Genomic DNA, 16,633 nt, shown 5'->3' with positions numbered 1-16,633 from the left:
GAACTCCTGCGGGACAAAATTCCGGCACCTCGGCGTCTCCGAAAACGGTAAAAGAGTAGTTAGTGGGATGTAAAGCCAATAACATTATTATTATTATTCTTACGACATGTAATCATGCTTAAGTTGTAGATAGCTTTTTGAACATGTCTTCATATTTACAATAAAGCTAAATAATTGTTGATCCTAGGTTTCTCAAGAGACAGATTGCCAGGCGATTCTCGTCCTTTGAGTCTGGCCTTCTTGTCATACGTACAATGTTCAAACACATCAGTTACAAACATGACCCTTATATTAAAGTGAGCGACATGATCATTTTCGAGGTACCGCTAGTGTACTTTTGTAGTAGTGTATTTTTCAGTCTTCTTATTCAGTAAGCTAAAGGTTTTTTTTTTTTAGGTGCGCCACCTATAGGCTATCCAAAGGATTTGTGTAGATTGTTCAGTTTTTATACAGAAGTATATTTTAATATAACCACAGTCTTGATATTATGTATAACTTATTTATTGCGTGTGTACACGGTAGTTGGTGTAGGCTGTCATTAATTTTATAAGGCGAATGTTTTCATGTGTGCGAAATGTAAGTTAAAGCATGAATTCCATACGATCTCCGCGTCAAGCTGAGGAGCGCCCGCAACATGGCGGTACGCGCATGGACATGTCTTCACCAGTCACACGCTTCTGCGCAGCCAGCGGTGTGGGGCCTTGGTTCAAATTACACAGCATTGTGAATTTGATTTGATGTCTGTACAACTGTGAGAGAAGAAACGGGAATTTCACAGAGTCACTTGATCTGTGCTTAAAGTTATGCCAGTACGTCATGGCTGAACGACAAGTTTGTATGCTGCTGCAACAGAACTTAGAAACAGCAGTCAATTTTTTTCTTTCCTTTCGCTACTTGTTTAACTTCTTTTCAGCAACAGAGAGATGGGAAGGTGACAGCCCCAACATTTGCCTGCTGTGAAGACTATCTTCAGGTCTTCCAATAGTGGAATTCAAACTCGATATCTCTCAAATGCAAACTGACAGAGCCGTGAAAGAAATTTTTCATGTCTGTTACTACCCAGATGTAAACACGCCCCTTGGAAATCCTTCAATTCTTGGAAGAGATTAATTGGAATATGAATTTTGATATTGGTGAAAGTGATACAGGGTAGAGAGAAGTGCGACAGTGAGTTTGATGAACCCAGGTATTTTGAATACTAATTTGATTCAAGGATCCCCAATACTAAGAGTACTTTGAGCTTCCTGACAATTTTAATAATAATAATAATTAATGTTATTTACTTTACGTCCCACTAACTACTTTTACGGTTTTCGGAGACGCCGAGGTGCAGGAGTTCTTTTACACGCCAGTAAATCTACAGACACGAGGCTAACATATTTGAGCACCTTCAAATACCCCCGGACTGAGCCAGGATCGAACTTGTCAAATTGGGGTCAGAAGGCCAGCGCCTCAACCATCTAAACCACTCAGCCTGGCCTTGACAATTTTAACAAAGCCTCGTCTGAGAATCCAGCAGGTGCATCACGTTAAGCAGCAGCCAGCAGGACACATTATTTTCAAAGGAAGATGACAAAGTAAGGTAGCAGAGCATAAAACCAATCGAATTCAAGATGGACATATGACTTGACAATGAGGATCCAGGCGGAGATAGGACACCACAGCGTACCACCATCAAAAGTGAAGGCATGAGGCGTGTTTTCTAAGCGAGAGCCGTTTGAAAATGACTACACAACGAAATACTATTTTCAAACACGACATACTTTACTCTATTTTTCAACATAGCTGCCAAGTTTGTTATCATACCTTATAACTAAGTTTTGAATACCCTCTTCCTAGACCCTTGCCACCTGCTCCGATAACCAAGAGTTCTTGATCTTGATGTTGCGCTGGGACACTCAACACTCAAATCTTTTGTTTTTGAGTGTTTGATGACGTTTTTGAGTCGTTACAACGAAGAAGGTGATGGCATGTTGAGTCAGATCGTAACGGGAGACGAAACATTGGTCTCGCATATCACGCCCGAATCGATGCAACAGAGCACTGAATGGAGACGCACACATTCACCTGTCAAGGTGAAGGCCATACAAACTCTGTCCCAGCGCAAGATCAAGAACTCTTGGTTATCGGAGCAAGCGGCAAGTGTCTATGAAGAGGGTATTCAAAACTTTGTTGTAAGATATAAGTGTTTAAACAAACTTGGCAGCTATGTTGAAAAATACAGGTAGAGTAAAATATGTCGAATCTGCAAATAAGTGTGGTGTTTGAAAATAGTCTTTTGTTGTGCAGTCATTTTCAAATGGCCCTCACTTAAGAAACATGCCTCGTAGAAAGAGGGGTTTAATATCCCGACCCATGAAACGACATTAACATATTGTCTACAAGTTCTTTCATCTGTTGACAGTTTCAAAGGTGAATCAGTGAAGAGATGTGCTGCTATTAGCCACTTTTGGAGTCTATTTATGTTACTTCATTTACTCTCTAGCACCGCAGCCTTACTAAGGTGAAAGTTGTTCTAATGTCTACAGAGGTACAATTCTGATAGTGATGATCACAACAACTTCTTGTTTATACACCACTCCAAGGATTGTTGTGCAGCCTTCGTATTGCCTTTCGGCTAGAAAGATCTACTAGAACTGAGCTAGCTATTTACTGGCAATCCCTGTCGAAAATAAAAAGGCACAAAAATCATTGGAAAAAGGTCACCTGGTGTGGTTCATCACATCAATGGTCAGGCAGGGTTTTCATGGGTTGCATTATTCCGGTACACCATATCTGGAATGTTATTAGGAACCAAGTCCATCTGTTTCCTGATGGTGTACCACTGCCATTGTCCAGCAACTGCGCTAGTGATATCTTCTGCCACCTCTCTTCCTCGCTGCTGGCTCTCAACAGATTGAGTGTTTACAGTAAGATTCTTGTGCGACTTGATAACACGTCACCTGTCATTGCTTATGATTATTTTCAAAGACAACATTCATTTTCCACCAGATAGGAGATGTATTGTCTTGTATTTACGGAGACAACTGTCCTCCCGAATCACAAGAAGAAGTTAAGGGGACCTTCACCACATAATATGTGAACACAGGTTAATATATTAAAGGTGAAAATGATTACATTATTGTAAAAACTCCTGTCCTATATTCAGAATTGGTAGGGGTTGTGTTGCTGTCCCGGCTGGTTCCCTCCCTGCGACAACTGGCGCTGTAGATGGGCGACGAGAGCTGGTGTGTGCGCCTGGCCTCCCTGCTGAGGGTTCGACGCTTGCTGTTGCTGCTGCATCGCCATCATCTGCTGTCGTATCCGCTGCTGGTTCATCTGTTAAAGACATTAACACAAATTACAATAGTACTGACAAAAAGAGCTAAGTCCTTCATTACCTGGTGGTAGAAATAACACCTTAGAGCACTATCAGCTCATTCATGGTACCACTTCCTAACTTACATACAAGCACTGAATATTTGTCACACTGTGTATCTGACTGCTGAGGCGGTACAGGGAATCAATATCCAAACACCATGAAATAAGGAATGTAGAATACAGAAATTCTGGCAATATATTTGTCGAGGTAAGATATTTAATTGATTAAAGGTACAAGACTACAGGTTAACATGCATGCAAGAAAAGCCATTGCAAATGTACCATGCTGGTCCATTAATAACCGCTGTAATCTGCAAACCATAACTGTAAAACTGTAACTGTAAACCGGTGTAAACTGTTGAATGCAGGCATGAAAACGTGCATGCATTGCGTCGTACAGGTGCTGGATGTCAGCTTGTGGGATGGAGTTCCATGCCTGTTGCACTTGTTCGGTTAATACAGGGACAGTTAATGTTGGTTGTGGATGATGTTCGAGTTGTCGTCCAATGATGTCCCATACATGCTCGAATGGGGACAGATCGGGGGATCGACCAGGCCAAGGCAACATGTCGATACTCTGTAGAGCACGTTCACTTACAAGAGCAGCATGGGGGCGTGCATCCCCCGGGAATGTTGGTCATGAATGGCAGCCCAATAGGTCGAATCACTAGACAGACGTACATATCTGCAGTTAGGGTGCATGGGATAACCACGAGAGTGCTCCTTCTGTCATAGGAAATTGCTCCTCAGACCAAAACTCCCGGTGTAGTCCAGTGTGTTGATGTTGCAGACAGGTGGAATGCAGGCGCTCACCTGGCCTCCTCCTAACCAACACGGCCATCACTGGCACTAGGGCAGAATCGGATTTCATCAGAAAACACAACGGACCTCCACTCCATCCTCCAATGAAATCTCGCTTGACACCACTAAAGTCACAGACGGCAGTGGGTTTCGGGTAAGCGGAATGCATGCTGCGGAGCGTCTGGCTCTAAATTGTCCTTCAAGTAACCGATTACGAGCAGTTCGTTGCATCACTATGGTGTCAACTGCTGCTCAAATTGCTGCTGCAGACGCAGTCATACGCCGAATACGGTGGTCCTCCCTCTCGGCGGTGCCACAGCGACGTGCCGAGCCCAGTCTTTTGCGTGCTGGGAGCACGCATGCACAGTGAAGACATTCCTGCCAAGTCATTCTGCTAAAGCACGAAAGGAAAAGTCACCTTCACGTAGCCCTATTATACGGACTCGTTCAACCGCAGTGAGCTGTTGATACTGGCCTCTTCGTCATCGTAAAATCATTTTTGACCCTTCACAATCACTGTGTCGAATCTCACAGGTAACTAACGCTCTTGCACAGTACAGCCCGTATTTAAAGCAAACCTGACGTAATGGGGCCGCTACTAGTGCCACGCTAATGGGATTTACGGTAAATTTGAATCAAGGTCATCTTTCAACTGTATAAACACGCCTGGCAACGTTCGTTAATCTGAGACAACCCCTTCTTGGTGTTTGGATATTTTCTTCCGCCAGGACCCCACCCACGCCAAGAAATGCTTCATTTGGTACTTACGTAGCACCTCTCATTAAAGGATGAAAAAGAAACATTCTGTAACGTGGTCCTGTTTCAAGGGTAATCATAATCAACTGGATCGCCAACGTGCATCTACTGACATGGTAATGTTTGTAAAATGTGGCTTGTTTATGCCACTGCTATATGTACAATAATAATCAAATATAAAAACTGTTATCTAGCACATGGACCTTCTCATTAGCGTGACTGTTAAAAACATGAAATTCTTAACCATTAATCCACGGGTCTGTTATTGTAGAGCTCCCACTTAATTGTCTGACAGCAGCAAGGTTGCTACTCACCACTTGCTGGAACTGCTGAGTCTGCTGCTGCTGCTGCTGCTGCTGTTGCTGTTGAGCATGAGAAGTTGGCGGTCCCTGAACACCACCAGGAGCTCTGCCGTATGGGGGTGCAGGTTGAGCTTGGCCCTGGGCTTGCTGTGTCATGGGGCCACCCATGGTTGTCATCGTTACGTTAGGCGCTTGCTGGGGACAAACAATTACACCCTCCACTGTAACACGGACACTTCTATTTGAGAATGTTAACTGAAATGAAAAGCAGGAGGAGGACGTCCAATGATACTTGGCACTCTTTGTTGTTTTTGTAACAATTTGCTTTACGTCGCACCGACACAGACAAGTGGTAAGGAAGCAGCCATGGCTTGCATTTTCTTCGTGTGAAAATGGAAAACAATGCAAAACCATCTGCAGGACCCTTTCTTGTTAGCACAGAACATTTCTATCTCTCGTGCCCCCACTTTAATCTCACTGACAAGACGGGCACAATATACAGAAAATTTTGCCAAAATAGACATTGAAAATATCAAATACATATTTTAATGTTCGTCTAGTGGGCCTGTCACTGAGACTAAACAGAGGGAGAGGAAACAGTCGGGACAGAATTGTTAAGCGAACCACGCAGAGCACAGTACCTGGAAAGCCCAGTTCATGGGGGGACTGTACATAAAATGAACAATATAAAGTAAAAAATTGTAAATCTTACAAAATATGAATTAATGCCAACATTTTTATGAAATGCGAAAGAAAAACAAAATGAATTCTACACACTGCATAGTGCCACCAGCCACTGTCTCGACCAGTGGCGAAGCCTGAACTAAGTAAGGGGGTAGACAGAGATTTGTTTTATTTAAACTGTTTTAATCATATTATTATATGGAATTTTGTTTTCGACACATACATTTGTATTCAGTATTATATTAATGACTCTGAAAATAAGACAAACCCTATAACAACCTATAACCCTAGGTGCACTTGCTTTATTTTTAAATATAGACGAAATAGGTCGCGGGAGTTGTCAAATAACAACATACTTTTAGAATAAAAATAGCAATATATTTCACTGTTATGTAGATTTAATAAGAGAAATAAGAAATAAATAGTTGTTCGTACAAGTCACCTTAAACAATATTCTTATAAATGAGTTTAATCCACCTGTCCATTTCGGCAAATATATCTATTACTCTAGTCTTGAAGTCAGGCGTCTTGCTAAGATTCAACAGAAATTTCTTCTCTATAGCTAGAGTTCCCAAGTTAGACAGTCTCTGGTTGGTCATCCAATTCCTTAAATACGTTTTAATTCATTTGAATGCACTCATAGCGCGTTCACTAGAAACTGGCTTTAACGGAATATACACCATCAAGTTACGCAATTTTTTCCGTATGCGTACACAGGAGTACCTTATTAAGACTGGAAGCCAATAGTTGTTGGGGTTATAATACCGCAACTAATATTGGCGGGCAAGAAAATTCACGTACTTGAAGGGTTTTGATGCTGTTATTCACTTATTAGGTGTGAGTTTACTATACTTCGTATTCAAATATTATTAATTTATTTTTAGACGTGTCTTATAATTAGGGGCCGTATTTTTTGGTAATAACGATATGCACAAGTTTTTTTGATATCTTCTTCTTTGTCTATATATGACTTCCCAGGTACTAAAAATACCGTATTTTAGCAAAATGAACTCTCGAAATATCGCAAAATTTGATTTATTGCATGAATTGCGCAAATAATCACGAAATATACACCACTTGGTGCGAAAAATGCGAAATGGCACCAGAAGAGCTCTCCAATAAACGTTTAAATGCTTTTGAGAACTTGACTATCGTAGTTTCCTTCTCATTTGCTTGATAGCGCTGTATATTCTCCACGCAAATGCACACAAAGCGGTACGCACTGTGTATCGGAAGTATATGTATTCAGTTCCGCGATCTCTAAGGCAGTCGATAGAAATCAATATCTGTTATCGATTACACAAATAGCGTTGTGGTCGTAACAAGATACAAGACCGGTCTAGATACAGCAGTGCGCAATGAGAGTTCGTTACTTACGAACATTTATTGGCAAATGCCCAACATTTAAATATAAAAATGCCGAAAACTGAAGTCACAACAGGTTTTTCGTGGGCCGAAGAATACAACAGTGAGGGGTTCTATGTATTTGATGCTGCAAGAAAGATTCTAATGTATCAATAGTGTGTCGGTAATATTCGTTAAGTTGAAACGTGTGATATATACTGCAGAGAATCAGAATGAACCGAATGAATATAATTCTAAGTGGCAAATAACAATCGGCGATACCTTACAGATCGTAAAGGTGTTGAAAAATTATAAAGAGCGATTTGTAATAGACACAAAAAAAGCATTCATGCAAGCCAATATTCCTGTAAAGAATAGGATAATCCTGGCATGAGGAAGAGAATGAATATAAAAGGAAAGATAAATAATACTGTCTTTACTGTAAAACATGACGGTATTGATAGGCCTATTGTAAATAAATCGCCTGTTTGAGTAGTAATAATGTTATTGTTTTTATGTCCCACTGACCATTTTTATGTTTCCCGGAGACGCTGAGATAGCGGAATGTTGTCCCGCAGGAGTTCTTTTACGTGCCAGAAGACTAGTGACACGAGGCTGACGTATTTGAACTCCTTCAAATACTACTGGACTGAGCCAGGATCGAACCTGCCAAATTGGGGTCAGAAAGCCAGCGCTTTAACCATCTGAGTGACTCATCCCCGACAGGGAAAAAAGAGCATATCAATGAAAATCTTCTAGAGCTATATGACTGCAAAATGCAATGAAAGCACATCTGGTTGAGGAAGCAAAAGAAGACAGTGTTAGCAAGGTTTTAGAAGGTTTTATAAAAGACCACAGTGAATTTGCATCCAAGTGTTCGCAAGCATTATGGTTTCCGACGTCTAATGTGGTCAGCGAGAGGAGCTTTTCTGCTTACACAAAGACACTTTCTGAGTGTCGCACAACCCTGCATCCTGATAATGTTAAAACCATGCTTAGTTTGTACTTTGGAGACAAGTAATGCAACGTCTAAATATGTAGGCTATGTATAAATATATATCACAGGGCAGATCACCTAACTTCATTTCAAAGTGTCAGTGATTTATATATTTATTTCTATAACAATTTGCATATTTGGTTTTTCTAAGATGTAATAACAATGATACATTACAAGAGTTTACTTTAAAACCCCTTATCACAAAGTTAGTTACATTTACACCATACGCTACTACAAGGAAGATTTTGCAGGAAACATCGATCAGTATAACAATTTATTTCACAAAATACATACCGAAATAGTGTCGGTTTTAACATCGAAATTAACAATTTTATTTCACCTAAAAATAAGGCCCCTACTTATAATAAAGTAAATGCAAATTAATAACATTAAAAGCATGTCTAAGATGGTAGCCAATAAGAGCACCTTTATAAGAGAGATACAAATACTACAGTAGCCAATGAGAGCAAGAAGAGACGCTGGTAAGTCTCTACTTTCGCCTATGTGCTTCGTGTAACTAACGCGAGCCTTAGCATTGCCGAAGTGAGACGAAAATAAGTAAAGCTGGGAATATAATAATGTCACGAATCTTCTAAAAAGTAATTGAATTAACTAGACAATATTTCTTTCACAGAATGTTAAGGGTACATGCTGTCGACCCTGTCTCCCCTGACGCTTCGCCCCTGGTCTCGACTTTTAGTGTTTGGGTCATCACAAATCGGTTTGGTGCAGCGCTCTACTACATCCTACCGTTCTCACCGCCTACAAAACCAACTGAGCTATCTCTTCTTCTAGCCAAAGCATTCTCCTACTGTCTCCTAACTTATGTTCGGCTGACTGGCCTGTAATTTTCCGTTTTATGTTTTGTATAGAGGGGCGACTATAGCAACTCTCCATTCATTTGATGTCGCAAACAATAATGCAGTAAGTACTTCAGAAGGCACTGTGTCTGCTATGCTCTCCACCTTCCCCCGTGTTGTCCAGCGAACGCCCTAACTGACATTTCCTCCACAAGGCCAGTCGCCACCGACCGTTTTTGATGTTACAGATGTTTTGATATTGTAAACTATACAGTGCTTTTCTGGAAGTGTGCGTGCTGGTTTTAGTTAATTTTGGTACATACTGTATTAGAAGCTGAATCGGCAGTTGTTTGAATTCGTGATTCTAAATTGTACCCGTAGCAGCTTGTTTCTTTAATTTGAAATATTCTGTATGCACTCGCATTATTAATTAGCCATAATATTTGTAGTAGGTGATTGACAACCGAAATGGTCTATTGTTGCCCATACTGCAAGAGTAAAAGTGGTTAAAACTAAAGAGATCTCATTCCACAAATTCCCATGTGATCGGGACCTCAGGCAGAAATGGCCTAAAGTAATTTCTAGAGATAATTTTGTGTCTAATTTAGAATCAAGACGTTCTCATGTATGCAGAAGGCATTTTCTGGAATTTGACTTTCATACCAGACAAAAAATTAAGAAGTTAAAAAAACAATGCTTTTACCAGAATATTAGAAGATTATCCCACCCACAATGTTCCTGAACAAAATCCTGAAAGAAGAAAAAAACTAAATATGAAGAGAATCATGGCGGGAAACCTTTTGGGTTAGGAGGAAATGCCTACCACAGCCACGAACATCTCGAGGCACCTCTCGATCTCAACAATCGAGTTGTATTTTCAACTTGTAACCTTAGCATGATGGAACACACACTACCAATGCAACTACCCCAGGCCCTGGACGCAGGTCCGGTTTCTCTCGATGGTCGGATTCTGGGGGATCGGGAACATCATGCTTCAGAGAAGGATCGGAGCTTCTCAAAATCTCTTCGCCCCAGAAAAAGGGAACTTCCTTGGTACTATAAACATAACCACCCTACTGAAAACGGGAAAGCTTAAACAACTGACTGACGCCCTGGACAAATTTGATATTCAAATCCTAGCGATCCAAGAAACCAGATTCCAAGATGAAAACCACTTGGACTCTGAAAACTTCAGGATATTTAAGGGTAAACCAGATATAAATTTTACAGGGAATTTATCAAGGAAATTTAACAAGGAAAACCATCTTAGATTCAGTCATCAACTTTACATCACTATGTGAAAAATCTCAGTGCTTACAGTGAAATCAAGCAACGAAGCATATGACTTGATAAATGCCCATGCCCCCACTAACATGGACAATAAGAAAACTCCTCAGAAAGTACAAGACTTTTGGGAACCGCTTGAAGAAACTACTAGCAAGATCCCTAAACATCGAGTTAAAATCTTATTAGGGGATTTCAATGCACAGGTTGGCAGAGAGAAGAAATACAGATCAATCGTAGACTTCATCCTTCACATTGGCGGATAAGAATGGAGAACTTCTAATAAGCTTTTGTACATCATTCATGCTGAGACTTATGTCCACGCACTTTATGAGACCTTTACATAAAAAGAAAACTTGGAGATCACCTAACCCATTACTAGGGGAATTCTATATTGATCATGTTGCTATTTCCGTAAAGAATATGCTTGAGATTCAAAATATTAAAGTACGGAAGGGAGTTGTCGATTCGGATCACTACTAAATTAAAAATAGGAGAGGATTTCCACCAATCAATACTTATTTATTGTACACATTAAACTACAGGACCGGTTTCGACCTCATATTCAAGGTCATCTTCAGCTGAACCATACATACATATTTATATAATGAAGCTTTGATTAAGATTGTGGTGTTGAAGGAATGCCATATGATGATGATGTACATTTAGTTACATACAAATGGGGCACGTCTTAGCATGAGCTGGCGTATATGTCATTCTGTGCAATATTGCAACTGTATGTCTAAAATGTTGAAGGTCTTAAAACTAGTGTATAAAACACGTCTTTTCCTAAACTAACTTATATATATGTACAAGATAAAAACAATACATAAAAACACTTCATGTACATGAACATTCGTTCTTGCTTGGTGGTCAATACATCGACTAACTTCCGTATTTAAGTCTTATTCACAGTTGTACACTTCAGCTGCTATTCATAGAGTTTGTAAAATTGCATGGATAAAAGTTTTGTCTTCCTGTGCGTATGTGAGATAAAACACTTTCAATTTAAAAAGGGTGCCAAATGTATGGATGAAATTCAAGTAAAATATGTTCAGCTCTGCTGTGTGTGTTGCCCTTTTATAAGAACCAGTTCATGTTTACTTATTGGCGTCCGTAAATTTGGGTGACATTGGTTTCAAAGTAGTGGCTCCTTTCCCATTTGTAGCTGTGCAATGATGTTATGTTTATCTGTGGAAGATAAGATTGAGTTATAAATGATATTGTGCGGAGGAATGTCTAAGGGTTATGTGTGTGAATTGGAATATGTACTTACTGTTGTTGGTGTAGCTGAGTTGTGTTTGACATGCGAGCTTGTAATGTACTACTTCGTGTTCTTCTTGGGCTTACGCTAGCTGCTGTGAGGGGAAGGAAAGGAGGGGTAGGGAGAGTTGTTGTTGTAGGGGTAGGGATGGAGCTGGGTGTGTTGTTTGGTGTTTTTCTGTTGCTTGTTGCATTCTGTTTATCGATTAACTTAAGGTAAGGGTTTTTTAAGGCGGGGATAACTGTATTGAAGATGATGTTAGTTTTTTCTGTGATTTCATTTATGTTGTAATTTGGATTGGTGTACTGATCCAAAGTGATGTAGAATTCTTCTGTTATGTTGAGCAGGGGGCCTTTGGGGTTTATGTTTAGGATTTGCATATCGTTATCGATGTTTGTGAAACTGTGTTTATAGTCTGCGACATGTTGTCCTATTGAGGAAAAATGATTGTGTTTCACTGCATTTATGTGTTCGTTATATCGGGTTAGGAAGTTTCTACCGGTACGTCCGATATAGCTGGTCTCGCAGTTATTACATTTGATGCGGTATACCCCTGAGTGGTTGTATTTGTTGTTGCTGTTGATTGTCCTGACATTGTGTATGATGTTGGTACTATTGTGTGTAGTTCTGAATGCTATTCTTAGGTTATGTTTTTTAAAAATGTTAGTTATGGGGTATATGTGTACATTGTTGAAAGTGAATAGTGCATAGTCTTTCTTGGGTTCGTTTACTTTTGTTAGTTTGGTTTTGGGTTGGGATTTTATTTTGTGAATGATTTTGTTAACCATGTCTTTCTTGAATCCATTGTTTTTAGCTATGTCATGAATTAATTGTAATTCTTTGTTTAGATCTTCTTTTGTTAACGGTATATTGAATGCTCTGTGTATCATGTTATAGTAGGCTGCTCTTTTGTGTATGTTGGGGTGAACGGAATCCATTTTAATTGTATTTGAGGTATGCGTGGGTTTTCTGTATATTCTGTAAGAAAGGTGGTCATCATGTCTAGTAGTCGTTATGTCCAGGTAGTTCAGTTTGTGATTGTTTTCGGATTCCATGGTAAATTTTATATGGGTATCTATTGCATTAAGTTTATCTAATATATCAGTTTCATTTGTGGACCTATTGTCGAGGATAATAAAGATATCATCAACAAATCTACACCAAAAATATATATGGTCTATTTTGTTGATGAATGTGTGCTCTAAATAGTCTATGTAAATTTCGGCAATTATACCAGAAGCGGGAGATCCCATTGGTAAACCCTGTTGCTGATAGATAGTATCATGGAATTTAAAGTAGTTGTTACTAATGGCAAAATTAAGTAATTTAATGAACTCTTCTATTTCCAAAGTGCTTAGATTGCTATGACTTTTTAGGTTAGATTCAATGATTTCTATTGTTCGTTTTGTGGGAATATTTGGGTACATGTTTATTATGTCAAATGATGCGAGTTTGTGATATGGTTCAATCTTTAATCCTTTTGTCCTATTACAAAATTCTATTGAGTTCCGTACTGTTTTATTAGCTAAGAATACGTAGTGCTTTTTGAGAAATCGTTGAATAAATTGCGAAAGTTTATAGGTTGGGCTTGCTCTGTAGTTAATAATGGGTCTCATTAGAATATGTTCTTTGTGTATTTTGGGATAAGCTTTAGCAGTAGGTATTTGAGGATTCATTGCTATAAGTTTAGAGGATTCTACTTCTGTTAAAAGAAAGTGTGTATTTTTTAATAGGGTTTTGAGGTTCCTTTGTATGTTATTGGTCGGGTCTTTACGTTTGATGAGGAAAGTGTTATCTTGAAAACATTCTTTGGTTTTCAATATGTATTGGTCTTTGTCGATAATAACTGTGGTATTGCCCTTATTGGCTTTCGTTATTAGTAGATTATTCTGTTTTATCTTGTCTTTGAGTTTGTTTATGTGTACTTTGTTGGTTGATTTATTATTTTGGGAGTTACTGTGAATTTTGTCAATATATTGTGGGAGCCTTTTTTTAATATCATATCTGACTTCGTCTCGTAGCTCATGTGGGATTTTCTGTATGGCGTTTTCTATTTCGGTGATAGTAGTTGTAATGTTCTGGAAAGTTGATGTGTTACCCCAATTGTGCTTGGGTCCCTTGCTCAAGATAACCGTTTCCATTTCGTTAAAAGACGTATTTGTGAGATTTTTTACGGGTGGGTGGAATTTGTGTTCAGTGATTTCATTGGAAAAGGTGGCAGAGTTCGTGTTCGGAGTTTCGGTTTTTGGGTTTGGTTTGGATGGTTGTTTAAGTGCTTCTAACTTCTTATTTAGTGTATTCTGTTTTTTGGTGGCTAAGTTCCTGATTTTTTCTGTCGTGATCTGCTGAAAATTATCCCAATAGCTATGTGGTAACTCGTTAGATGCCTTTAAATGTATTCGGTATAGTTCGTTGTTAAGATGTTGTTTTTTACGGTATAAAAACTTAATTTCTTCTTTCAGCCAGATTTTGTTTGTTCTTTTTTGCGTATTTTGAGTTTGTTTAGTGTGTCTGTGTTTATTGTTATATTTTCTCAGGAATTTAGGTGTTAAGTCATTTTTTAGACATTCCTTCAGAAAAACAATGCTCTTAATCGCATTCGTTAGTTTGATCTTTAAGTTTCGAAATCTATGTCCGCTCCATTTTGCCTGGTTGGCTACGATATCGTAATCTATAATCTTCATTTCCGTATTGACAATTGCACAATTAAAAATAGGAGAGGATTTCCACCAATCAATACTTATTTATTGTACACATTAAACTACAGGACCGGTTTCGACCTCATATTCAAGGTCATCTTCAGCTGAACCATATATACATATTAATATAATGAAGCTTTGATTAAGATTGTGGTGTTGAAGGAATGCCATATGATGATGATGTACATTTAGTTACATACAAATGGGGCACGTCTTAGCGTGAGCTGGCGTATATGTCATTCTGTGCAATATTGCAACTGTATGTCTAAAATGTTGAAGGTCTTAAAACTAGTGTATAAAACACGTCTTTTCCTAAACTAACTTATATATATGTACAAGATAAAAACAATACATAAAAACACTTCATTTTACAAACTCTATGAATAGCAGCTGAAGTGTACAACTGTGAATAAGACTTAAATACGGAAGTTAGTCGATGTATTGACCACCAAGCAAGAACGAATGTTCATGTACATGAAGTGTTTTTATGTATTGTTTTTATCTTGTACATATATATAAGTTAGTTTAGGAAAAGACGTGTTTTATACACTAGTTTTAAGACCTTCAACATTTTAGACATACAGTTGCAATATTGCACAGAATGACATATACGCCAGCTCACGCTAAGACGTGCCCCATTTGTATGTAACTAAATGTACATCATCATCATATGGCATTCCTTCAACACCACAATCTTAATCAAAGCTTCATTATATTAATATGTATATATGGTTCAGCTGAAGATGACCTTGAATATGAGGTCGAAACCGGTCCTGTAGTTTAATGTGTACAATAAATAAGTATTGATTGGTGGAAATCCTCTCCTATTTTTAATTGTGCAATTGTCAATACGGAAATGAAGATTATAGATTACGAGATCGGATCACTACTTACGCAAATCAAGGTTAGGTTCCAACCAAACAGATCCAGACCTAAAGGCAACCAATTTCCAAGAGTGGATCCGGACTGCCTGAGGAAGAACGCCGACGTTTTTGTACGTGGCATACACGATCAAGATCCTAAGGTATGGCCAGACATTCGCAACACATTACAGTCATCAGCAATGAAATTCGGACAGCCACCCAGGAAACGTAAACACAGATGGTGGAACACAACCTGTGATGAAGCTATCAATGACAGAATCAACGCATGGAATCAATGGAATGGACATAGAACAGTCGACAGATGGCAGAATTTCCTTAAGACTAAAAAAAACTTACCTCGAAAACAATCCGCTGCGAAAAACGTTCATAAGAGAAAAACAGACTCGCAGAGATAGAACAGGATTTCCAGAAAAAGAGAGGAAAAAAAACCACCACTCGGAGTTTCTACACGACATTTCGTGAGGACTTATCAGGGTACAAACCGGCAACATTATGTTAAGTTTTCGTCGACCTAACGGATCACTAGAGACAAGCAGTAAAGAGAACAGCAAGATACTGGCCGACTATTTCCAAAATCTACTGAACTGCGATCAACCAACTGAAACACTACAGTTTGAGAAACCTCCACCAAACCCAGACTCACAGCCCCCAACAGCTCAAGAAATAAAAGAGATAATCCAATCGCTCAAAAATAATAAAGCCCCTGGGAACGATGGCATAACTGCAGAGATGTTGAAAATAGGAGATGACCTCATCAGAAGAATCCATACACTCTTAACAGAAATATGGGAGACCATGATCATTCCGAAGGACTGGAAGAGTGCCATTATCCATCCGTTACATAAGATAGGTGATCGAGCGGACTCCAACAACTACCGAGGCATATCCCTTTTACCAGTTATATACAAGGTTCTATCTAAAGCGCTATTCAACAGAGTAGAACAACAAACAGATAATTTGATTGGTGAATACCAAGTAGGCTTCAGAAAAGGTAGATCGTGTTATGAGCAAATTTGGAGTCTGAAGACGATATTAAGGACACGCCGCAGTACCACCGCATTTGTCACCTTTGTGGACTTTAAGAAGGCGTATGACTCTATCGACAGACAAACTGTTGTGGACATCCTACGAGAGCTCAGTGTGGACAAGAAGACCACAGAATTAATCCGCTAAACTCTCACAGACACAACATCTCAAGTGAAGTTTCTAGGTGAACAATCAGAGCCTTTTGAGGTGCATACAGGAGTTCGACAAGGAGATGGCCTCTCCCCAATCCTTTTTAACTTAGTGTTAGACAAAGTCATCAAGGAATAGGGAAAAGAAATCAAAGGTATAAACATTGGTACTCTGGGACAAATAATTAACGTGAAATGCCTAGCTTTTACTGATGATCTAGCTATCTTTACCAAGACTAGTGAAGAAACCAGGTATGCCATAGAGAAGTTACATGAGATAGCA

General features: G+C 39.1%; 1 protein-coding gene across 5 annotated transcripts in view; it reads right to left on the bottom strand.

Annotated features, from left to right (window-relative positions):
- Nucleotides 1-16,633, bottom strand: part of kto (kohtalo) — a 396,148-nt gene that overhangs the window by 14,948 nt on the left and 364,567 nt on the right. For all 5 annotated transcript variants that reach the window (XM_067158251.2, XM_067158254.2, XM_067158252.2 and 2 more), the window contains 2 exons: nucleotides 5,232-5,414; nucleotides 3,118-3,318 (listed from right to left, as the gene is read on the bottom strand). In XM_067158251.2, coding sequence (XP_067014352.2) covers nucleotides 3,145-3,318; nucleotides 5,232-5,414 — 357 coding nt within the window. In that variant the 3' untranslated portion in view covers nucleotides 3,118-3,144. The remainder of the gene's footprint in view (nucleotides 1-3,117; nucleotides 3,319-5,231; nucleotides 5,415-16,633) is intronic.

The sequence above is a fragment of the Anabrus simplex genome, chromosome 14, assembly GCF_040414725.1.
Source record: "Anabrus simplex isolate iqAnaSimp1 chromosome 14, ASM4041472v1, whole genome shotgun sequence".
NCBI classification, from domain to species: Eukaryota; Metazoa; Arthropoda; class Insecta; order Orthoptera; family Tettigoniidae; genus Anabrus; species Anabrus simplex.
This window is presented reverse-complemented; position numbering and strand designations above follow the sequence as displayed.